At 40.7% G+C, this 25,485-nt stretch overlaps 1 protein-coding gene across 1 annotated transcript; it reads right to left on the bottom strand.

Moving 5' to 3' along the window:
- Positions 1–190: 190 nt before the first annotated feature.
- On the bottom strand, positions 191–18,798 carry LOC139137485 (chordin-like). The gene is made up of 23 exons (XM_070705621.1): positions 18,418–18,798; positions 17,685–17,788; positions 13,714–13,843; positions 12,440–12,538; positions 10,116–10,233; positions 9,864–9,957; positions 9,572–9,713; positions 9,293–9,442; positions 8,879–8,964; positions 8,008–8,158; positions 7,311–7,420; positions 7,016–7,135; positions 6,609–6,765; positions 5,996–6,237; positions 5,577–5,690; positions 5,146–5,328; positions 4,683–4,833; positions 4,175–4,278; positions 3,720–3,819; positions 3,399–3,449; positions 2,989–3,092; positions 2,513–2,606; positions 191–2,144 (listed from the first exon to the last, which is right to left on the bottom strand). The coding sequence occupies exons 1-23, from the start codon at positions 18,557–18,559 to the stop codon at positions 2,104–2,106; spliced, it is 2,787 nt and encodes a 928-aa protein (XP_070561722.1). The 5' UTR covers positions 18,560–18,798; the 3' UTR covers positions 191–2,103.
- Positions 18,799–25,485: the final 6,687 nt, after the last annotated feature.

The raw sequence follows: 25,485 nt of genomic DNA, 5'->3' as shown, positions 1-25,485 counted from the left end.
GTAGGCGTATTTTACATTATGGCGGACAAAAATTTTTGAGAGTACATAAAATGTTACAGCACAGATCTTCTACATACCATTTCCAAGGTTAAATAGCAAAACAGCCATCTATAATTTTGTTGTCAGAAGTGACTCAAAATCATTTTTCCGGTCTTGTGCAGAGGGGAACAGAAACATTTGATCGAGACACTTTTTTGTTGTAGAAAAGAATTCTTTATTTCGGATGGAAACTGCCCTGATGCTATCGCAAATGCATGGTTTCCCTTGGCAGGACTTAGGTTTCCAAAATGCTAAAATAAGAGTATACGTCTTAATACTTGTATATAAAGGATACGGTTGTACTCTTGAAAAATATCATATTTACAAATAACCGTTCAAAAATGGTCAGATCGACATTAAAATTACGGAAGTACAAAGTTACTTTAAGATCTGATCAGACTTTTTGTTATCTTTTCTCTTTTGGAATGAACTTACTCATCACATTTCGAATATTTTCCTAAAAAGACTAACTCTCAATGGTAGAAATGCTGAAATTGAATAAAACTTTTGAAACGCTGCTTTGACAGAGCTTAGAAAAGGATAGTATCGGTGATATAAAAAATTTCCAAATTTTACATCGAGTTTAAAATATGGTACAAATGGCTCTGCATATTTTTGATGAAGGCGGCTGACATACAATTTCATATACGTCCTTTTGATAAAGTAGTGATTCTTTCTAATATCCAGTTTTTACGGCGCAAAGTTTTATAACAAAAGAACTTGAAGTATTTAGCAGGTAGAAACTCTCAGTGCATTTACAGCACGGTTGACAGCGCATGCAAAAGCATTTGGAAGCACTAGATCTGATATAAGCACTAAGTTTCAAAGTATATTTATCAACTTCTCCAAAGTTTTGAATCTTCAAAACACTGACTCTGTTTATCTAATGGTACTTTTCATTATAGACACATATTCCATGGTAATTCGCGCTATTGACATGGTATACTACAAAGTCTAGAGTGTTGAATATATATGCGATATATCCAAAACTATTGACAATTTAAAATCCCACTATATTCTACACTATAGACACTTATACTACATGGTATACTACACTATAAACATTGATGATACAGAGTATTTTAAACTCAATACAGAAAGGTATACTACAAACTATAACTGTTCCGAATTAATAACAAAGTATCATTGTTCCACGTAATAACATAGCACATGATATGAAATAATAGCCTGAAATTACAAGCTACACATCTCATTGTTTTTTGTCTATATTATACTGGGAAAATGGCAGGACATCTACAGTTGCGATGTACACTATTCTATACACTATACAGCTATAGGGACATAGACTATTATCCTACACTTTACAACTAGACACACTAACTGCATATCCTACACTATACACCTATACAGGGACATAAAAAGACACTCTTGTTCGTTATTTATACATGATACTAAGAACGGAAATGAATTGTTTGAGAGCGAGAGAGGGTTTATACAGTGCGAACCCGGTTAACTTAGTTCATGACTGTGAGTGTCTCTCGAAGTTGTCAGTAATTTTATCTTCCAGAGCAGGCTTGGTCGGTTTAATCTTCATAGACATTGTTGCCATAGCAACACATCTTACCGGGGCGGATGGTCGACTATCACGCCCTCGCGTAATCCGTAATATGATTTATCAATTTGATCTCAATTTTTTTACATTATTTAGAACTTTTTTAAAAGAGAATTTACACAGATTTGTACATACGGGTGTAATTACATATTTCTACAGGGGAAGCTATTGAAATGTGAGCACATAATAGATACATTATGGGTGACGTTTGTACATTCGATTATTTTCCCGTTCGAAATCTCAAAAACGCATCAATGTTAAACATGACTTTGTGTTTGCTTCTACTATCGTACATAACGCAAATGTTTCGAACATTCTTAACTTTGGACGTCAAGTTTTCAGCGCGGAAGAAAATCTCTTAGAATTATATTATTACTTTTTTCCTTCATCTATAAATATACAAAACTTGGGAGCGTCTCTTGTAAATTCCTCATGTTGGTCTAATCCGCTACGTTGAGCTTCTGAGATGGTTAAACGCGCATGTTCACAGATCACGTGGTACCGGCTGAACTCTGGTCATTCCTCACACCGTCTATTAAAGGTGAAAGAAGAAATGAAAAGAAAACTAGCGTTAGATAAGTCTATCTCTAAATCTGTCGTTTCTCTCATGTATTGACGTTTATCTTAATTATAGATCAACTGAAAGGCGTCTTTTCCCAGGGGAGCAATACTCTGTGCGATAGACCAGAGCACGAGCATTTGTACACACATAGCGTTCGTGAATCATTGAATATTTGTGTTTCCCTGTCTGATGATCACCATGCTACGTTCAACCTTAGGTTGGTTCATATTCGCTTACTTATTGAGGTAACTTATATTTATAAATATGAGAGAGAGGGGAGAGGGGGCTGAATAATGTCTTGATGACATGTTGGTATGTGGTGCAACGCAAACACTTACCAGGGCATATCGGGCAGCATTCCCCTTCGACAACAATTGGTTCTTCGCAGTCTGGCGTCGGACATTTTCGGCGTCTACACTTTGTCTCACCGTCCTGTAAACAGAAGGCTTCGTTATAAATGTTTCTGTCGACTGCAAGAATGAATTATACAATGCTAACCCTCATAGCATTGCTGAATAGCCTGAATAAAGATATGTTGTGTTTCACGGAAATTGAGACCCTTTTCGGCGGAGTAATCGACACCTGTAGTTTCACACTAACGGTGGGTTTGGCTAATCAGTAAAATAGTGTATTAGCAAAATCTTAACACTGTGGCAACAATAATTCGACATTTTCCGATGTTGATGTTACAATAACTGATTTGATAGTACTTAATATAGTCTGCAATTTTAAGATGTTCTCAGTTTCTGTGGACGTATTGAGAGTTCAAGGGTCAAGGTTCGAAAGTTATGAATGCTTTGAAATCGTAAGCTACCTTGCATTTGCAACGAATACACCGTTTCGTTTTCGCCGTCGCTATCTCCATTTCAGGGTGCCACTCTTGGCCGTTGTCGTATGACACGCCGTTGACATAGCAACCTGTAAACAATCAACACGTGTAAGAAAGCCATCAGTATACGGTTTGTTTGTCAGCAGATAACACAGTAATATCTATTTTGAAACAATATTGCAAAACGGTTATGCCTGAAGTGGACATATTGCATGTAGACAGAAGACTTGGAAATTTCAAACTATGTTTGAATTAAATAAATATAAAAAAAAATAAACAAATAATATATACCTATACACACAGAAAAATCAATGTGTCTAGTAGGGTTTGATGTTATTATTTTGTTAAATCATTTGGTTTTTAATTTTAAAGTAAACAAAGTCAGACCAACTTACTTCCTTCTTTCCAATCCGCTTGAATTTCTGAAATTTGTGTCTTTTGTTTTTCTGAAAGAAAATGATGCATAAATCCTGTCAGTATTGCCACATGTAACACAAAAACTGCGTATTCTGAAGAAGGGTCGAACAAAAGCAGAATGAAGGCAGTAAGGGTTAAGAAAAAATTATAAAAGATTTGTAGTTCTGATGTGATCTTAGAGCTGACCAAACATACTGATATACACATATTGGGTCAGTGTTCTTTTGCAAGTGACCTTATAGTCGGATGTGACGTATTTAGCATTGACGGGTTAAAAGGAAGTGACGTAGGGAACTAACCTGGGCATGTCTGGCAGCAGTCCATGGCGTTCAGTCGGACAGGATCGGGGCAATCTAATTTCGGGCATTTTATCTTTGTGCAGTTAACTTCGTTTCCTGGCTGTAGTTGGAGGTAAACAGAAAATTCACGTCAGCAAGACTGTAGATTGCTGGGCCGCCGCTGAATAAAAATAATCTTAAGGAGTCCCATTTTTCAGCTATGAGGGGTGCCCCTCAGGAAAGTCAAATTGTTTAATCGTGCAGAAGATTGGGACCGCAGTGTTTCGTAATGTTTTCCCACCTTATGAATACAAATACATATGCAATACTCGGTCATGTTATGAATATCCAAAAGTCCTGTGACGATACAGCGTCTCGATTCTTCCAGAATTATAATCTAAATACAACGTAGGCTTCAGGTGACGATGTTTGTAATTCTTTTTGTTGATGATCCGATAAAACGTCGTCATACTTACCAGGCATTTACAGATGGCGCACTGAATGTATCCAAACGGTGGTACGTAAGGGTGCCATGTACTCCCGAGGGCGTGGTATTTCTTGTCGCCTTTAAAGAAGCAATCTGGAACAGAAGGACATGACATCGTCAGCGATAGTTTGTTACCGTTTGTAAAATAAAACTGACGAAATACAGAGAACAAAAATAGGCGAGTATGAATGCAGTCAATGCCCCAAACCCTTGCTTTGTGTCTACTTGAACACGGTCTAAATCTCGCCACATGATCGGCGGAGAAAGTATATCTTTGAAATTTGTATATTTGTGAAACAGAAGTGAATTACATGCGGAATAGCGCGCAAAATCAAAAAATCAATTCGACGAATTAGAACCATATGTAGCTAGATGGCAATATATCTCACTTCAGGTGAGAGGTCATCACCCAACACCATGGAGGTTGTTCTGTGGCTTCACACATACTATCTGAGTGCCACAACTGAAGTCACACGCTTTGTTAGAAAAGTGCTCACCTTCGTTAGCCAAATCACTTCCGGGTAGTTCCATTTCTGAATAAAGATCTTGTTCGGGCGGGCACATTGGACAGCACTCGCCGGCTGTTTCCACTGGAGATGTGCAGTTCACTGGCGGGCAGACGACGGGATCACATATAACAGCCCGCCTCTGAAAGAACCAATTAAAACAAGATTTGGATTGAAGTTCCAATCTTTGACTTTTGGATCAAATTCATGGGTATTCCAAACTCAAAATTTCAAAAGGCTGAAGTTTGATGACAAAAATAGGGAGGTACATTTGGGCAACATTTGACAATGAATATTTGTTACAATACTACTAATTCATAATACTACAAATTCTGCGCAAATCTACTTTCAGTGAGGTGAAAATGCATAAAGATGCGTTATGTACGTATATTAGTATGTTGGAACAACAGAAACAATACATAAGCACCGACGTCATCAATAAGTGCGTACTCACCGTACAAGTGCAAGTGGTACACTGTGTGTCGTACTCAGGCGACCAACTGGATCCATCCGCGTGGTATTTGTTTTCGAAGAAACACGACCTCGGATCTGCCTCGACGTTGAATCCGACGCTTGGGACGTTGTTCAGATGTTCTTTCAGACTGGGCGCGCGACCACATGCATTTGGTAAAGTGACCTGTTAGAGGAAAATAAGAAAACACGCTTACTTGATGTTGCTGCTCTAACTGCTCACTATAAGAATATTCAAAGTTTACTGATGGTATAAAAGATTTATACAATGTGACAAGTAGTAAGGCTCTACTGAACATCTCCGATGGATACTAGGCGCTATATAAATTTCTCAGTCTAGCTTTCCGTCTATAACTTTCCGAATTATAAAAATTTTTGGAGAATGGTTCACGATTGTCACAAAGGTTTACTGACCTGTCCGCGAATCTCTCCTTCTGGATGGGCTTTTGTGCTGACTTGAATGAATGCCTTCCCGTCGTTTAGGTAATCCAGCAAATCTTGATCCAAGTCCGACAACGTCCCTCTAGCCTGTAAAATAAGTGCGCGTTTAAAGTCTGTTAAATATCCAAAGAATTGACATTTCGTGAGCTGCAATGCAAACAATGTGGTGAATTCACAGAGTATACAAAGATTCACGTTCGCTTTCAAATACTCAAAGTAAGGTTGAGTTCCCAGCTGATTGCGTGAGTGTTCAAATTTTCAACGTTTTCGTTTGACCTGTAAACACCGTCAAAATTCTCTCCTTATTTGTCGAAAAGGAAATGGTGAATCACCTCAAACATTCAGAATCTGGAACTTTTTATTGATGATGTTTACAGAGAAAAACATCTTACCAAACTGCCGTCAAATGTATTCAGGACAGTCTTTTCTCCAGCGAAGGTATCGTCGCTAACGACAATTTCTGCGAAACCATTCAGCTGGTTTCCCTTGTCCCCGCCATCGTTTCTCTGCAACCCCTCGGCGACGATCTCGTAGTGCAAGGTACACCTGCTGTCTATTGACATCCACGCATGCCCGGCAGTGCTGGTAGCCAAAGGAGGGGCGAAGTTTACTCCAGCCATAGGAATTGGCATACCTATGAAGAGATGGTATAGTCCATGCTGAAGGTGCAAAACGGAAATTGAGGCATATGTCTCTCTCTCTCTCTCTCTCTCTCTCTCTCTCTCTCTCTCTCTCTCTCTCTCTCTCTCTCTCTCTCTCTCTCTCTCGAACTCTCTCGAACTCTCTCGAACTCTCTCGAACTCTCTCTCGAACTCTCGAACTCTCTCGAACTCTCGCACTCTCGAACTCTCTCTCGAACGCTCTCTCGAACTCTCTCTCTCTCTCTCTCGAACTCTCTCTCTCTCTCTCTCTCTCTCCTCTCTACTCTCTCTCTCTCTCTCTCTCTCTCTCTCTCGAACTCTCTCGAACTCTTGAAATCTCGAACTCTCAAACTCTTGAACTTACCTTGATGCCTCGACAAATGTCCATTGTAGAGAAGATGTTTAATCTGTCCTCTAAGTTCCGAAACCGGATATTCTTCAGTTGCAACATTAATGGATAATTTATTCATTAATAGATGATGAATGTCTACTGCTGTGGGTTTTTCATATCTACCGTACGCCTGTAAAGATGGACAGTTTGGAGAAAGTAGATAAGTTGTTAGGTAATTTTGCAAAATCAACACGAAATGTGGACTTCATAGAGTGAAAAATGTACTAACAAACGAGCCCGTTGATTTCTTATGGAATTGTTGATACCGCTATAACTTGGGTTGAAATATGTGAAGTATGTCATCAAAAGCGTATGACGCTTTGCAAAACAGCCACTTATCATATCTCGAGATAAAACGTGAATCATCAATGATTGCTCACCCAGCCGTTCTGGTAGAAGCGGATAATGTCGTCCAAAATTCTTCTCTTGTTCCTCTTTCTCGGGTGGGGCGCCTCCAGCGTCAGCCCGGTTACTGGAGACCTCAACCCTATAACACGAACCTGGGGAGGACATTTCGAGAACAGGTGAGATTTCGAAAACAAAATTTCCTTCTGCGAACCATCGGTAAATTAAATATACCGAACAGACGTGACATAAATGAAAGTATATTGAACTCTTATGAGTTAGATTTTGTAAAGCAATTGAAAACTCCTGATAGTTGGGAACACAACTTACTGTATATTCAAGCACGCCATCATCGTTCAGGTAGAGCATAACCGAGCCACTTGCGCCTGTGGCTTCCGGTCCATTCCACGCCCCGCTTCCTGACAAGACTGCATGAAGCTCTGTGAACGAAAGAATCGCACATTAGTTTGATTTAAAGTCTGAACAAACAATTATCCATTGATTACTGACCAAACTTTCACTTTTTTAAACCTCATGAAACATTAGAGGCAAGCTGAACAAGAACGGAAAAAATAAACGATGTTGAAATGGTGTTACATCTGAGTTGCTGTGTAGGGAACAAGATACAAGAAACAGTATTTTTTTCATGCCTGACGTACCTTTGACACGAACTTAAATTTAAGAGGTCCTACAGCGAGCTTAGCTTAGACTTTCGATAGTATTTTCATTACAAAACAATGTTTCCCTGAAGTACGTTGAAAATCAAAAAGTATTAGCCTTTCAATGAAAACTTGTCGTGTGAGACGATATGCAATGCTATCGTTGACAAACTAGTCCGTACTGAATTCCAATTGCCAGTAATACCATTCGACGCCAAAGTTTGTGCTCAGTAGCAAAATGAACCAAGGATTTGGACATGATTTTTTCGAGTAAATTATAGTATCTTAAACAAAACAGAACAAAAATACCAGTCTACATCAAACGTTGCTGTCGACGAAACCTTAAATCACAAATAATGAACACTTACGGCTGCATGTTTTCAAAGGAGTGACATCGCCCTCTAGGAATCTCTTGCCGGATGGCAAATTGAACTTTATTGATATCGAGACTTGACCACGTGCCAACCAGCGTTGGTGGTTTTTGTTTACTCGTTGCCAAACCTCTGCGAACGTTCGATCCTAGAAAACGAGACAGTGCAAATTTAAGGCGTGAGTATCAAATGCATTTGTTTCCACATAAATCGGAAATTTCAATTTTCTCAGCAGAGTTAACACAGGGATGGCGGCCATTTTGAATTTCAAACTGAATATAGGTAAACGTTAGAGGTAATTTGCTTCTATAGTTCCAAACTTTGCATGGCGACTCCTGATTTCAATTCTTGATTTGCTAAGAGAACGGTGAAAGATTTCATCGAGGAAAGTTTGAGAAAAAGATTGAGTCTTGAACTTTGGAGGTACGTATTACCTTAATGAAATTAATTTACGGTGACAATTATACGATAGGTCGATATATCGTGTTCAGTCAGACTTGATGATTTATGAAAAAACTATCGGAAGTAAGGGTCACGTGAGCTTCTAAAAACTGCCTGAATTACATGATACTGTGGTCATATCCACAATCGTAAACTTGTCATAACAATACGTGTTTATGTCACCTCTACATTTAATGTTTTTAACGAGCCTTTCTTAAATGGATACTTATGAAATCCTTTACCAACATCATTGGTCTTCTGTAGGTGCATGTTTATGATGCAGAATGACATAGTTATGATTTTTTCCCTTAGTTTTATACCTTAGGCTTATGACATGAATTGCGATAAAAAATCTAAAATTTATAGACACTTTAACGACAACGCCATAGGTACTTTGCTAATTAACAAAGTTTGCAATTAAACTTACTTCCGGCCGCACGGTGGCGCTTTTTTCCATCAAAACGTTGCTTTTCTTCAAGAACTGTATAGTTACGCCGACTTCTTCATCTGTGCCTGACGAAATGAAAATAGTTTGAAACCTCATCAGCTGTCCTCTCTACACATCGACAATCAAAACTGGGCTTCTGTATTGCGCTCACCGGTGGCGATCAATAATTATGCATTTACGCAATGAGAAAATCATGGTCAGCGAAGTCACACTCCTTCCTTCTGTATCACTTCATGTAACCGATTGTTGAGAAGTAGAAGTAATGTCGCATGTGCAGCGTTTGTGACCTCGTCGTTCATACTGCTTGATCTTATTGTCGTCTCCCCAAATCGGAGGCGAGAAATGTTTCAAAATAATTTCATTTTAAAACTAAACACGCTTTTTCTGCCTCACCTAGATCATCGAATAATCCTTCGACGAGTACAACGAAGTCAATACTGTCCCTCTGCTCGTCGACTGTCATCATGACAACGCCCCCACTCCCTCTGACGTCATGAGTTTTCTTGCCCTTCAATTTCGGTAGAATCAAACTGCTGAAGGTTTCTGTGAAAGAAAAAAAGATATCAAAAAAATACGAAGGATATCATAAGTCATCAAATAAATAACGCACAAAAAATGTCAGATATTAAAATAAGACGCAAAATAGTTGGTTTCCGGAGTGGTTTTGCCTACCTGTCGGTGCGGCACGGTGGGAGACGATGCGACCTCTGACCTCGCCGTTTTCATGGAATCTGGTGACCAGGCTGACAAGGATCATTCCGCTTTCAAAATACCGCAGGTGCGCCCTCGGCAGGTTTCTCCACTCACCACAAATCTGGAGAAAGAAATAGGCATATGATGGGTGACTGCCATCGACTAAAATTTGACAGATATGTCATATTATGCACTATACATGTAGTTGAACACTTAGTTGATAAAAATTGAATTGTGATTATTTTGAAGAATTGTGAAAAATGGAACCTACCATGTGCGAACCCTTGTGTCCCTTGTGAATGTCATGCTCAAAAAGGGTATTGTTCAGGACGTCGCTAAAGCGAATCTTTGTTGGCCGTCGAATTCTGGAAAGGGCAAGAAACTGTATAAAGTAAGACGCTGTGGGCAGTATGTCCATCGTAACTGGCGCAGACAAAATGTTTTGAAAGACGGAAATGTGAAACAGAGACCGACTGACAGACAGACAATGAACGGTGTACTTTTGTGAAAAACTTGGACTTACGCCTTGTAGTCGATTGTAAAATATACATTATCATCGACAAGCAGAAAATGTCCACGAGCAGCGCCGACTGCATCTACCTTTGGAACGACTTGAGAACCGGTCAGGACAGCAAGGAACTCTGTTAGAGGATGAACAAGAAAGAACAGTTTTTAAAAGTCTTCGAAAATGATCAGAGAGTAAGCGCACGAGTTTCAAGAAGCAGGGGTCAACGTGCTCCGTTTTCCGATGAGTGTGATCGGGTTATTGACACCGTGCAAAGAGAATGTTTTTGTCAGCGCTCAAACGGAGCACCGGTCCGACTGAGCGCTTTTGGGATTCCAGTTTTATTTGAAATCAAAGGATATCTCATTGTCGCCCCCGTGTATAAGGAGTTCTTTTGGGCAGGAGCTGTCTAGGACCGGAAGACCATGGAATGAAATCACTCAAACCCTTCCGGTCAGCACCAGGTGTGCAATACTTTGTAAAGAAATGAATTGTGTGGAAACACTGCCACGCCTGTAAAGAATCTCTCTTGACAAGTGTCTCTTTTCAACAAAATCAAGATTAACCGAGAAACGTCCTTTAGATTCTTAAACTTCGAACTCGAATAGTGTAAACTTTTTGCCAAGAGAGTTCATGAAACGAGATTTTCAAAATACAGGGACGGTTACTTCTTATTATTTACCGCTTTTGAAGGTTTCCTGGCAGATTGTAATGTTTATCGCAAATCGTACACTTCTTACAAAACACATCACAGAAATGGAAAGCATATACGTTCCCGTGATTCTCGCGCATGTCACTTTCACGTTTTGGATCTCGCAAATGAAATCAACCAGTGTGAGAAACGCAATCTACGGAACTATTTTCAATGAGCCTGTAAGTCGCCCTGCTAAGAACAGACACGCCACTCTTTTCCCATTATCATTCGCATAATCATGATAGTTTTTTTCGTTTCCAAAGGACGTGATAGACTCGATAACTTATTGATTGTTTTCGAAAACTTCGAAAACATCCGCCGGTTTACTGAAGTACAGTGGACGCTTTCGCATCACACGAACTTCAGTCACAACACTGCAGTGTAAACAAACCAGAATTACGATCATAAATACGAAACTCGAGTTCATTCGTGGAACATTTCAACGACTGTGTTGCTCGGTTGTGTTTTAATCACACATCGATCTCTGATAAGATGACTAACTGTGGCGCCGGCTCGGAAGTGTTCGATCGCAAGCATATGCAAGTAGACGGAGACATCATGATATACGCCAAATTTTTACTTGGTTTCTCAGCGATTCTACATGCTTGGGGGCAGTTTACACTTCTTCAATGCCATAAATTATATATTTTTATCAAATTGCTTCCTCTGATTGCATGTGGAATCGATGCAGCTTGCGACTTCTTTGCGACAGAGTCGTCTTGGCTCAGCGAGATTTGCACATGCTTTCAATCAAAAAACATTTTATGGGTCGACCAGAGACATAATATCGCAAACTGTTTGTTTGATTAACAAATGTATCTGACAAGCTGAGCGATATATTACGATCGACTTCCGCAAATGTTTCCTGAGATCTTCATCAAACGAACTAGCTGTTGCAAAAAAGTCTTGAATACATCAGCAAAGGGGAAGAGTTGATTAAGGGAAACCGTCGTCGGAACTGCGGCTGTGCGAGTTTCTTCTTTACAAAACAATGTATTTCGTGCACGATATCTAGATGCACCTCATCATCATAGCTGCAACATTTAAATTATACGATGATAGATTATGACAGACATGTTTTAACTTTCATCAATCACCATCGTACCTTTGATACGGTGTTCACACTGGTCGTGTGAATCCCATACCTTTGAGAGCGGTTCCGACGACGGTATCCCTTAAGTGAATCGTGTGAAAAAAGAAAGAAAATTCGGATGCGATCCTACAGGGCCAGTAGCTGTAACTTGTAATGAAAAGCCTCGGAGAGACTCGTAATTTACCAAAAGATTAACGCCAGGTCCCATATTAATTAAAGTTTCATATTTTGACTGCACAAAGTAAAACGCGTTTTGTGAACACGCACATGGATGTAGCAATTGTGGTTTGCTACTGAAATGCATCGTTCGTGCGATTCCAGGCACGAGAAATAAGGTCATCTCGCGACTGCCAGGCGAAAGCAATCATAACAAACTCCCAATTCCTGCATCCAAAGGTCACCATGGATCTTGTAACCGGAAAGTGTCAATTTTCAGTGTCAACATCTATCACCACGCTTAAAGACCACAATGTTTATCAACGACAGGAAATATTTACCCCTAAATTACCCCTTCCGTGAAATATTTGACGACGTGTCTCTTTCATTGGCTCTTACCTTTACCGGTTGTACGCCCCACCATGGTCTTCTCATCTCCGTGTACCTGCGTATTCCTTCCGCTATGAGACGTTTCAACAGAAGCTATTTCTTGTTCCCCTATGAAAAAAAGAAAAAATTCGTTGTAATATTCCGTTAGAAATTAGCAAACGACATAAAGAAAAGGGAAGTTGCTACAAAACTTGCCTTAGTGTACTTGTTTTGTTGTTGTTGTTGTTGTTGTTTTTTTCAAATAAAGTTTAAAAGCCCCATTAGCTGTACCTTGTTTGCATTTTGCTTACCAAAAATATCATCCAAACTTGACAAAGCTGTATTGGCATTGCTGTTATTAAGCAATACATATTCGCGGTGGTCAGATTTGAGTTGCAACTTGGAAACAATCGGTACTTAGTTGTTCTGATGTCGCACTTTGGTAAGTATTTATACTTAAGTTGCAATTGATCATTTCAAACCATCTTATCGGGAAAAATTGCAAAAAAAAGATATAGTTGATGGGGCTTTCATTGTTGAATGTGCTACTGCAATCCAACTACACTATATATAGCGCGATATAGATAAGCATGCGCAGTGGTGTCACACTGATACAGTTTTAAGCTCATTCGTCCATTTATAGACATTAGTACGTACCAGGAGCTATACATGTGTTTTATTTAAACCTTCTTGATTTAAGTGGCTCCGAAGGTTACGTACCTTTTAATCTATTATAAAATGCGATTTTATCCATTAAGATATATTCTTTAACTGCATGACTCTGTTTGTTATTAGATTGTTTTGCTCTGAGGACAATTTCAATGCATGAACCACTAATGAAGCGCCGACATTATTTCTCGATGATCATTTCAATGAAATTTTTGTCAGGGACTAAGAAGTCCTAAAACAACACAAGAAAACAGACCCAATGTAATTTGCGTTTCGATTAGACTTTTGCTCCAACTTTCCTCGGGACGAATCCTTCAACCATTCTCTCTCATAATCAAGCAAGAAAATAAAGGTCACTATGCAAAGCTTGGTATAAAAGAAAAGGCCGAATTCAATTTAACGATATTTGAAATTCAAAATGGCTGATATACCCTGTGTTAACTCTCTTGGAATTAAAAAAAGCCCGACGTTGAAACTTTCATTTAATTTAAAAATAAATTCACAAAAATAGCACAGACACGTATAGCTGTAAAATTATACATCAAAGAAATTGTCATCGAGGCATATTCTACATTGATTAAAAAATAAGTGTTGAGACGCAAAGGTAGCCTAATTTTGGAAATGATGACCTTTACCTTCATCCGGGCATCTCTTGCAGCATTCGCCAGGAGGAAGTACAGGGTTTTCACACGGCAGCTCCAATGGACATTCATTTTTGATGTTTTTGCACAGCACCCTGCCTTTGAGTTGACCGTGTTTGGCGACCTGAAGCATAAATAAAAACACGAAAAAGAAGCTTGTTAATATGACTTAATTTCTTCACCGAGAAGTAACGTATTTCACGATGCACAATGCAGTAAAAGTAAAGCCGCTTATAAGGTCAATAAGATCTTTTTTCCGAGGTCACTTAATTAAATCGTTCATGCCATATATATATATATATATATATATATATATAATATATATATATATATATATATATATATATATATATATATATATATATATATATATATATATATATATATGTATGTTAACAGAAAGTCAGGTCTGACAGGGTTTTGTGACACATAATTTTAGTTTTTCTTCCCCGTCAACTCGACCTACTCTACCCTATTTCGCTGCACCTAAACTTTTTAACTAAATTTTCAAACATAACCTATAAATTTACAAAAATGGTCATGTCCTGCAAAGCGAGGCCTGCTATTACTAGAAGTTAAACAGAAAAGATCGCCAGGCAGTTTCGTTTAGGGGAAATTTACTTTTTTGTGAATGCTAAATACAGTTGAAGATCACCAAGGCTCAAAACCGGTAGCAAATCAGATGAATTTAGAAGTCACGAGAGAGAAGGCTCCATTTCATCTCAAGCAGCTATACAGGGGAATATTGTCCAATTTGCAAGATTTTCCACTTTTAATGTAAACCAAGAGGTTATTTTGCTCAACTGAAAAGTGGAGGGCGAATTAAGAGAGCTACTCCGCGGTGCATTGTGAATGATGCCCTGGATATTTTGCCTTTCAGAGGAGTTTCCACGATCCTTCCTTGTTTTAATTTTGGGTTTTTTTCGTAATGTTTGGTTGTTATTCTTGAAACGATGTCGTGTGGGCAGTTGTCGCCATTCATGCGGTGTGTAATTAGGAACGACTTGGGGAAGTGATCGGGTATTTTGTGAACATCGCATCATTGGCTCAATTAAACTGCAACCCAATCTGCAATCACAAATCACGCCAGGGGTTCCCAACCTCGTCCACTGTTTTGTGTACTGGGCGTTGAACAGCCTGTAGACAAAACACGGGAGTCAAACACGTGCTTGGCAATGGTACTCTGAACCCCACACATATGAGCCCGAATACCTCACAGTGTCTTATCGCACGTATTCTGGCATTTTTGCGGCCGAAGTAACCCCGTTGCATTTATTTCTTGAATAAGAAACGGAAGACTAAAATAGCTCCCCATAAAGGGAATGTCAGTGCACAAAAGGGCGGGAATGCGTTTAGGTAATTAGTTCAGACAGTCGAACAAAGTTAGCGCAGTCTGGTCTGCATAGAATCGTCCAAACATGATAAACACCCGTTTCTCCGGCCTTGACGCAAATCTGTCCCACATATCCCGGGTTTATTTTGGCATCGTATTTTGAGGAATATTATAGAAAACCACGTGAAATGAGAACGGATGTTTTAAATATATCGCGGCATATAAATATTTGCAGATTGAGAAACTCTTATCGAATTACAACCACCTGCGCCGACAAAGAAAACATGAAAGTAAACAAATGAGAAGAATACATAATTCTCACAACTTTTTTGTGGAGTGTTATGTGAATTTCCGAGTCGTTGTATAGTAACTTTTGCAGATGACTGTATTAACATGCAACTTCCCCGAATGACTTTTCTCGAGACTTTTGTAGGAAATACCGAACAGATATCGCATCTCAATATACAAACGATAGAGAGGGTGGTTATTGCTGGGGGCAGCCTCGGTTTAGCATTATTATTGGCCATCCACGATCGTTGCCAATTTTGACATGTCTATTAGGCGATGGTGAGAAACATTCACACTCGTCCTGCAAGCCGTAACCAACACATCAGAAAAATGTGCGAATTCGCCAAAATCGGCAAACAAGTCCTGGCCTTAGATCTCAAACTATATGAATGGCCCCAGACAATTGTGTTTCACAGATTGCCACACGGCCATTTAGACGGACAAAGCGACCAGCCGGCTTTGGTGACAAGTTCGTCCAAAGCGTGGCTGGATTTTATTAATGAGCCAGGCCAAGTCATTAGTCAAAGTCACTTTCGAATTGATGGTCGATTCAGAGGGCATTGGCACGTCGTTAACGTCCCCTGGACCACTGAATTGCTCCTAAATACTTCTTCAAACTTTGTGCTTGCTTACTCTCTGTCCTAATATACAATGCTGGACACGGCCTGAACGTCTGGTGAGCTCCCCAAATGACACCTCATATTTGCTTATCACTCGCGGTAGTGGAGAGTTTCGGTCAGGGGAACGCGACATGAATGATCTGTGTGCGCGTGCTTCATGTTTTCCAGGAAAATATCCAGTGAAGTACTCTGTTTTCGATATTTCCGTTTTACTCTATGCCTTGCGAAGGTACATTAAAGCATAGACAGTAGAGAAACTTTTGTCTACTGTCTATGATGAAAGAACCGAGGACACGAGGGACATTTTTCCAATGAGGGACTGCAATCAGTGTTTTTTCCCGTATTTGACACACTAGAGGTTTACGACAAGTACACATCCCTGATATGTTGTTCCTGTGTAACAAATATCGCGACAATAACGAACCGACACACGCGTGTGTAAATGTGAGGGGGGGGGGGTAAAATAAGCACGTGCATGATTTGACAGGTATGAAAATCATAGTACTAGCGTTGAATTGTCTTGAAAGCAACCAAACAAGAAAAGATGCAGAGATCTATTTGCCATAAACCATCACGGAGAGCAACTTTTTTCCGGGCACAATAGAGTCAGACAGCTTTCGCACAAAAACCGCAATCAACATAAATCGCTTACAATTAATTAGTCACCTGGTGATGAAAACAACAATACAGTGACTAATCCAATGCAATTGTTGACACCACCACATTAATGTCCATTTCAGCGCGATTGTCGATTCCACGCGGGACCATTGAACGCGGGTAGAATGTCATATTGAACCGCGTCAACTGAGCGTTTCGTGTGGGATTGTGCGTACTCGCGCACGCTTTATTACACCATGATGATCTCACCCTGCTAGAATGCTCAGTATGCGGCAGATTTTCATCCAGTTGAGGAGATTGCGGTGCAGACAAAAGCCGGCCGGCACGCAGGTGTTGCAAAGGGGATGCTTTTCACACCCCGTGATGACCCTTGGAAGCGCTAAATAGTACCCCAATTGTTATCCCATTTCGCGTTTATTGCCGATCTAAGAAAGTCGTTACGAGGTTGAAAAGAATGATTAAAACAAAGTGCATGTGAAGGGCTTGACAAGTGCTCACAATTTTTTCGGATATGTTTAAGACCTACAAAGAACATTGGTTGTAGAAGAGTCCTTCCTATTGTAAGCGTTGACAAGGGTTTACGACCTCCATCTATTTCTACATAATTTACATTGTCATTAGCATCATTTTCATTAACTTCCAGCCTATATATTGAAAAACAAGCTGATGTACTCAGGGAGAATTCGTGAGTATACATAAACATAGTGCTTTTATGTTGCATCGAGGGTTGTCTGCACGGCTGGGTACACAAAAGTGGACACAAACCAAATAATGCAATGGGATTTGGGCTGTCAAGGAACAATCCTGTCGTATTAAGCACGTGGATTGTTCGGGCATGGAGGTAGAACTACCCTCATTGTCTATGGAAAGGGGAAACAGCCGTGTAAAACTCCTTAACCTTGAATAAAAGAACGGTGCATTAAATCGGTGTATCCAGTCCAGGGGAATGTTTTGAGTAGGGTACGGTGTATTCAACTGTACACCTGATAAATAGTGATGAAAATATCTCTCTCTCTCTCTCTCTCTCTCTCTCTCTCTCTCTCTCTCTCTCTCTCTCTCTCTCACACACACACACACACACACACAAATAAAGAATTATCACTTACCGCGTCACAAACACACTGCAAACAGACCATAACACCGAATGGACTGCCTAGATCAGGATTCCACATGTCATCAAAGTCGTAGAAATTGCCGCCGAAGCTGCAACCTGAAAGAAGAACGCATTCCATGGCCTTTAAACTTAATACGTGCACTAAACAACACAACGCGTTGCACAACAACAGTGTCACTTTCAAGGAACTTGATGGGCGGTTTAATTCAATAGACGGAATCATGCAATATTTGCTTTCAAATCGAAAAATCAATTAGTCGATGACACAAGCGAGAAACCATTTTCAAATCGATTGTGCCTTTCCTGTCCCTAGAGCCTTGCTGCCCGTAACATCACGCTAAATGGCAAACATAAACTATTATACTTGCCGAAGGGCCGATAAAGTTTATTACAATACTCTTCGAAAGAAAGGATTTGGCGTTGTCAGCCAGATATATCAGTTATGTTAGTAAGTTCATTATAAGTAGGTCGATGGCGGCATATGCGTAACTTTTGGTGAACTGACAAATTCCTAACAATCATTCTTGTACATGGCTTCGGTTCGAGTATGTTATGTCAACAAGGACGTCTTCGTCTGATTTACAAGTGACACTGGCACGTTAGAGTTAAGATGATCGCACCCCAAGTATATGCAGGGGAGTTTAGCACTACTCTATCGACCTTCAGCTCGATTCCATTTCCGAACAAAAATAAATAGACACGCTTTAAACCGTCAAACTACCCACCTTCTAATCCTTTCGACTGTTTCGGGTCACTGTCGGCTTTTATCGGCGGTGCCTCGCCGCCCTGGCTGGGACGCGTACAGCCGACGAGAAAGATGACTAGCACGGAAAACAGCGGAGCAGAAAACGTCGACTGACTTGCCATCTTGGATATCTCAGAATTCTCGTTTGAGAACCGTGTGTGTGCACGTGTGACGTTGCAGAGACGTTGCAGAGACAGGGGAAAACGATACTCAGCGCCCGGGATGTGAATCAGCTGACGGTGTGAGATACGCCAAAGTTCATTGCCTTCTTGGCGCCGATGACCGTGGAAGAGATCCTCTTATCGATCACAGCGCGGTGGAAACTGTGCCCGTTGGACTTGACACTTGAATATATAAAGATGGGCTGCAAATTTACATACCGCATTCACTTACGGACCAGAGGCGATGTTGCCCACCCATTTCACTGCTCTGTTTCACACTTTTAATTACGTGTATCGGAATTAATTTGCATAGCTAAGTAGCCAATTTGAGGCGGGATGATCGATCTGTGCCGCTGTAACAGGTGAACACGGTGGCCACAGATGCCGACGGAGTATCGCAAATATTAAACCGTTTTCGCAATAAGCAAAACGGGAAGACTAGGTTGTATGAGGTAATATTTTCTTGACTTCATCGTAGACGACCACCCCGTTTGGCACTTTCAAATAAAAGCTTTCATTTCTGTTGTTCATTTGTTCTGATATGACTCCTAGTGTGTGTACAGTCAGAACAGCGCCTCAGGCGATGTTGTTTTATCGAGTAGAATCGTTGATTCCCATTCATTTTTTTCAGAAGCAAAAAAAAGCGGTGAACATCCCCATTCAACAATACCCATCGATGCATTGTTATTTCGCGGTTGTTTTCGTAGTTTTTGCCCGGACAAAAAAACACTTTTTAGCGTCTTTGTGAAGCTGGGGCGAACCGTGGTCTCGATGCAAACAGAGTTTCGATCGGCACAAATAAAGAAAAGGAGCGAGACACAAAAAGCAAAACAGAAAATTCGCAGTCTTGACAAAGCGACCGATGGAGCAAAATGAAAATTAAGACGATCCAAAGCGTGAGGGGACTGGACGATCAATTATCTGGACAAAATCTTAGAAGGCGCGATTCGGGGAGAAGGAGAGCGTGTGAGAAAAGGCGTGAAAACGTTTGACGGAGGTCAATAAAAGCATTTGAAAGTGTTAAGTGGCTAATTAAAGAATGTTAATTGCCCTGTTGGAGGCGAATACTAGTGACTATCAAGAGAGAGATCGGCGTTCGGCGATATCGACATCCTAAACGTCAGGAGAAACTGCCGCGTCCTCGACGCCGCACCACTTTTCTTCGCAGTCAGTTTGCGTTAACTATCTCATGGCACGCAGATCGGAACGCTATTGAAATTTTCATTAGAACGAAAACACGCGGTGTGCTGAATAAAAGAAGCGGATTGCTTAACCTGTCACCTTAACTGCTTGTTGAAATCATCAAGGGAGGTTACTATAAAAGCGAATTTGCACAACAGAAAATCCTCTTCTCGCTCGCAAGAATGTCAGGAACGCAAAAGTCGACAAGAGTACAGATGTGTTTTTGTTTATTTCTTTCTTCTTAACGCGGGAACGTGGACATCAATCTAATTATCCCTGCAATTAATTCGTCGTGGTGTTTTCCTTGTATTTCGCACGATATTTTTTTCCACGATCAAGTTGCACTTTATCAAATCACTCTCGGATAACGCTGACGTATCGACGCGAAAAAATTAAACTTTCCAGGATCTCGCTTAACGAGGCTCCGATGGTCGGTCTGTTTTAAATGGTCAATTAGCTGACAAGTTAATTACTCGATTAAACAATTAGTAAGTGAGATAATTATATGGGAGATAGTTAGTCGTGCTGACAGTTAATCTGGTGACTTCCAACACGCTAGTTTCGCCTCTGACGGTTCCTGTGTTTTGGTTTATTTAATTTACTGTAAGATAACTTTATCAGCTGATTTGGTCAATTAACAAATTAGTGTTAATTGGTAAGGGAAAGTTCATCACAGTGGTAGTTGGATGTGATGGGCAAGTCAATATTTCTCTCGGTACATGGATCAAGCCGGTCTTTCGAGATCGGTTGGCTCATAGACCGTAAAATAATTAGAGCCTATGGTTGACTATAAAATGATTGTGACTGTGCGAATGTTCATTGCATCCAAAGGGGTTGGGAGCAGGGTTTAGACTGAGAGACGAAGACATGCATGGGGATGAATATTAAAATGAAACCTGTTTCAAAGTCTCTCTCTCTCTCTCTCCTCTCTCTCTCTCTCTCTCTCTCTCTCTCTCTCTCTCTCTCTCTCTCTCTCTCTCTCTCTCTCTCTCTCTCTCTCTCTCTCTCTCTCGTCTATCCAACCAGTTGACCAATTTTAGATGAACCATTCCTGACAGTCCGTGCTGTCAGTTCAGTAATTATATTCCACTCCTCGCCACCCTAACTGCACAGTAGCTCGTCATTACATTAGCATTGCTACACAACTCCCCCGATTTTATATATCTGCTATTCAGTAGAGCTCTGCCAATTGAAATGGAGTGACATGAGCTCCTCGATAATCCACTTTCGGCATTCTGGCCATTATCCAGCCTATTCAACGGCAACCCCTTCAAATGAACGTGTCAAAGGCTCTAATTCCCTCAATTATCGGACCTTTTATATCTCGGGTAGGGATTTTCTTTGCTCGGCTTGCCCCTCTGAATGTTCGGATCAAGCGGTTTACCTTGGCCAACTGTGGGCCCTACAGAAACCGCAGTGTTGGGTTACGCCTATATTTTACGCCGCGTTGAATCGGGCTGTGTGAGTTGAATAGGGAGAAAACCCTACTGCCTTCATCCTCTAGTCGGGTGGCCAGACTAGGGTGGTCCCTTTCGACGTTTGACAGGGTCCTACTTGAAGAGCGAAACACTGGCCCGTTTGTCGGGGATCAGTTCTGAAGTGCTTTCGCTCAAAGGCTTCATTTTTGCCAATTAAGAAATTCTTAAGACACGGTGCCGTTGTAGTGGAATGGGTTTTTTAGGACCAGGTGTGCCAACTTGAAGTTTCTTTTTTTCATTCTTTCCTTTTTTCACAATGGCACGGGTTAATATACTCGCGCTGCCTGCGCAGGCACAAACGACTCCCCAGAGGCCAACAACCTGGCAGTCAGTGTTACAATATTTCGAGTTCTCCCTACACAGTTGGTCTTTATAGAGATCAAATAATAGTATTGGCTGCTCCTCTTAAACAATTCGCCTACAAGCACATTAGAATCGGGCACGGCTGAGAGAGTGTGGGGACTCTGATTGACGTCCAGGGTAGCTTCCACTGTATTACCTCTACAGAGGTGACTGACTTCGACTCGGCTGAATGGCTAAACTATGTCTATGTTCATCAACAGTCATGACACCTAACATACTAAGCACTTCAAGGGCTGTCTGTCTACACCTGCTCCAGGCCTCTGAAAGCAGAGGTGATATGTCTTGAACTCGATCAAAGAACAAATTGACAATGTAATTACACTTTAATAACGGTTTATAGAAAACCACGATCACGCCCTTGTACATACTAGGGTATTCAATTCAAGTCGGAAGAATTGGTGCGACATCTTTATTTAAGCAAAATGGCGGGAATATAATGATTAAAATTATCTGTCTCTCTGACGGGTCAAATTAATATGGAAAGGTTTGTGTTTTCGGGTTGAATGAGAGGTCGACCAAATGAGCTCAAACCGATGTCGGTGAAGAATCTTAGGTGGTTTCCCGAGAGAACATCATACCCCGATTCTTTAGGTTACAGATTCTCATTGAAATACTTCAGTGACAGACTTGAAAAACTTTACTGTTTCTTTTATTGTATTTTCCTTGGCATTTGACCGCGTCGGTTATTCACTTCTGTCACTCGAACTTAGGTCACTAGGTTAGGCACTGAAAGATTTTTCACATGATACGATCTCGGGGCTGAAGTTGCAAGCCGTTGGACATGGTTCGGTAATATTTAATATCCGCAGTGTGCCTTGACAGTGCAGCAGATGTCAGAAATGGTTTCGAATTTAAACCCTTCACAGTTCAGCTTTTCCATATCGAGATACAGAGTTACTGGATTGCATTTCCGTGTCCCCAGGACATGTGGCTAACCAGACGCTTCGCGGTGTTCTGTGGCTTTTGTCTCAGAACCTCCCGCAGACTTCATTTCATAGTCGGATTTTCAGACCCCTGTAGAGGTTTTACAGTATTTTACTTTCAATAATACCACGATTTTCCACCCAAAACCGATAACGTCCATCGACAAAGGGAAATGTTCTAATTTTCATGAAGGCGGTCATTACGCCAGATGATAACAACAAACATTGCGGGAGAAACCAAGTTCACATGGCTGGTGCTGTAGTAAGTTCAAGGTTGTATTTCACCACAGAGTCTCCAGCGGGTGGAGGGACTGTGATGTCACGAATGTTCAGACCAACTTCTATCCACGTCTCATCATATTTCGTCTCAAGCAGGATATACTCTGGGCAACCGTTGAGGGCTCCTATCTGAATCAGAGACCTGCGAGGGTCTATTTATGGAATTCTTCGTACATGACATGATTTTGCTTGTTCCAGCTCGGAATGTATATACACACAAAGTAACGTGTCTTGTCCCGGGTATAAGCTATGGGTCAGGATTAACACCACGACTTGAAGAAAATTCTAAGAAGTTTATTCAAAGCACTGAGAAGCGGCAATCGAGAGACGATGGTGTACGATACGCTGCTATACAGTAAATTGCTGCAGTAGCTCTGTGTGTGGCACAGTCACCTGTGTTCGATTCGGCTCTGCGCCTATGTACCCCATAGACGCGTGTGCATGTTCTTCTCGGGCGTGTGTACACACGTACAGGAGCTGAGCGGAATAGAACACGGTGACTGTGGTGGGTGGGGAATATCATCAAACCTTCCGGAAATGCCTCCAGACAGACTTCAATGACAAGCATGATGTTTGAATGCAAACTGACAGTCATCGTTGAGACACTGAAGTTACCTTTACAAAAAATTACAGTTCATGTTTTCATTTTTGATCGATTTTGCCTCAAGTTTTCTCGATATATGTTCGATTGAGACAAGAGTACAGTTTGGGTTGAGCAACTATAGCAGAAAAAACCTAACGTGTAACCAAAACATGGCCTGCCTCATTCAAAAATCTTCTAGAATTGACAAATACTGATATCTGTACAGCGTGTGCAGAAACGCAGTTTTAAACTCCGACGAGTGAAACGTTGACGACGAAGTAGTTTTGATGTGTGCGACAGCGTGTCGTAATATATCAAAATTTCACCTTCCTGGCGAGAATAAAGATACTTTCAAATCGAGGCTTTCACGCCTGCTGTACTGTTCAATGAAATCCATGCCGATTATGCCACTATCACAGAGAGAACGATAGTGCTGTATGAGTACATTACAATTTCTCAGGTGAGCATATTTGACAGAAAAAAATCACTTTCCAAGTACATCTCAATAATCATCTGCGTCACTGTCATCGTCTATCGCAGACAGTCCATACATGTCTGTGCTCTATGAATAAAGATGTGGCGAGTGGAAAATGAATGCTACACTAAGAAAATGTTGGAAATATGACGATAAACATGGCAACATTTACAGACATCAAACGACTCTGAAAAGAGGGTCAAGGAACAGTCTGATGATTGACGTGCTAGGCGGCCTGATAAGTTGATTTCAGTTGAACCGATTACCCACGCACGGCAATGCAGTTCTGGAAACCAAGTGACCCTTAAGCCACTTATCCTAGTATTCACGAGTTGCACTCATTGGACAAAACAAAGTATTCAACGAAGAAACACATAAACACATGTAGGTACAGCCGTGCACCTGGTGACGCCTTAGGTGTGATTTTACAAGACAGACGGAACTGCGGAAATAACTCGAATTCATTCAACGCTTAAAAGGTCACATTGTACTAGTTGTAAACGGCTCAACTAAATTCCATTGACTAAGAATGGCACATCGCTTTTATCTGTGGCGTTTGCTTCTTATAAGTGTGTGAAATCAACATGTCTTAAGAATTTGTGAGGCGTAGGAACAGCCACTCATCTTTCGGTGAATTTATAATTCCTACCGGGCCTTAGTTCACGCTGTTATTATAGGTCAGACTCCAAAATTGCTTTGTTTAAAATAACGTTGTGAAGGTTTTCTTCGTTGTCAGTTACGGAACACGATAGCCGTATGTATATGATGAACCATATATCATATTAATTTCTGCATGATTTGGAATAACCCAGCAAATGTTCTCTCATTTTCACCATCGTGGTCAGGAGGGCGTGTGTTTCCACGTGTTTAAAAGTGTGAACCTGTAACAACACTCCTGGATTATTCATTAATATTATCTATTCATGGATAAAGTTTAATAAGACCTGAGCACAGGAGGTTAACCTTCACCTATTTCAATTCGTTTGAGTACTCGAAACAATTCGTAACTATTGATTTGATGACTATTTGTTTGATGTCAAGCTTCTACACTTCCAGTTTGCATTTTCTCTTAAATCGATTTTGTACTTTTATCAAAGTTCCCCAAGAACCATTCTCTCCAAACATATACCTTAGCACAAGTGATCACAAACGCACTCAAGTAATTCGTATTAGATGATGTGGTATAGAAATCTTAATACACAATTGTTACAGGTAATCTGGATTTTTTCAAACAACTTAACGTGATACACTGCAGTCAGGCATGTAAATGGTCAATTAGCAACATAAAGTCCAGTGATATTTGCTTAAAGTCCCTCAGGTTCCATCGCTCAACACTAACGCTCAGACAATATTGTACCACGTTGTTCGAAAAGTAGAGAGGTCTACAAATAACTGAACGCCTCCTCCGTGGAGGTGCCCGATTACTAAGCGAACCATAATTATATATCAGCGTTAATTGAACATTGCACGATCACGCATAACAACGGCGAAATGGGGTTACGTGCGTCCGTTTTGTTTTGGTTGACCCTAGCATGCCTACTCCCAGATGCAGAGGAGTGTTTTGTTTGTACTATGAGCGATGTACCGCTGAGAAGCTTGTACTG

Source organism: Ptychodera flava, chromosome 7, assembly GCF_041260155.1.
Source record: "Ptychodera flava strain L36383 chromosome 7, AS_Pfla_20210202, whole genome shotgun sequence".
Taxonomy (NCBI): Eukaryota; Metazoa; Hemichordata; class Enteropneusta; family Ptychoderidae; genus Ptychodera; species Ptychodera flava.
The sequence above is the reverse complement of the archived record's forward strand: the minus strand, read 5'-3'. Positions and strand labels throughout refer to the sequence as shown.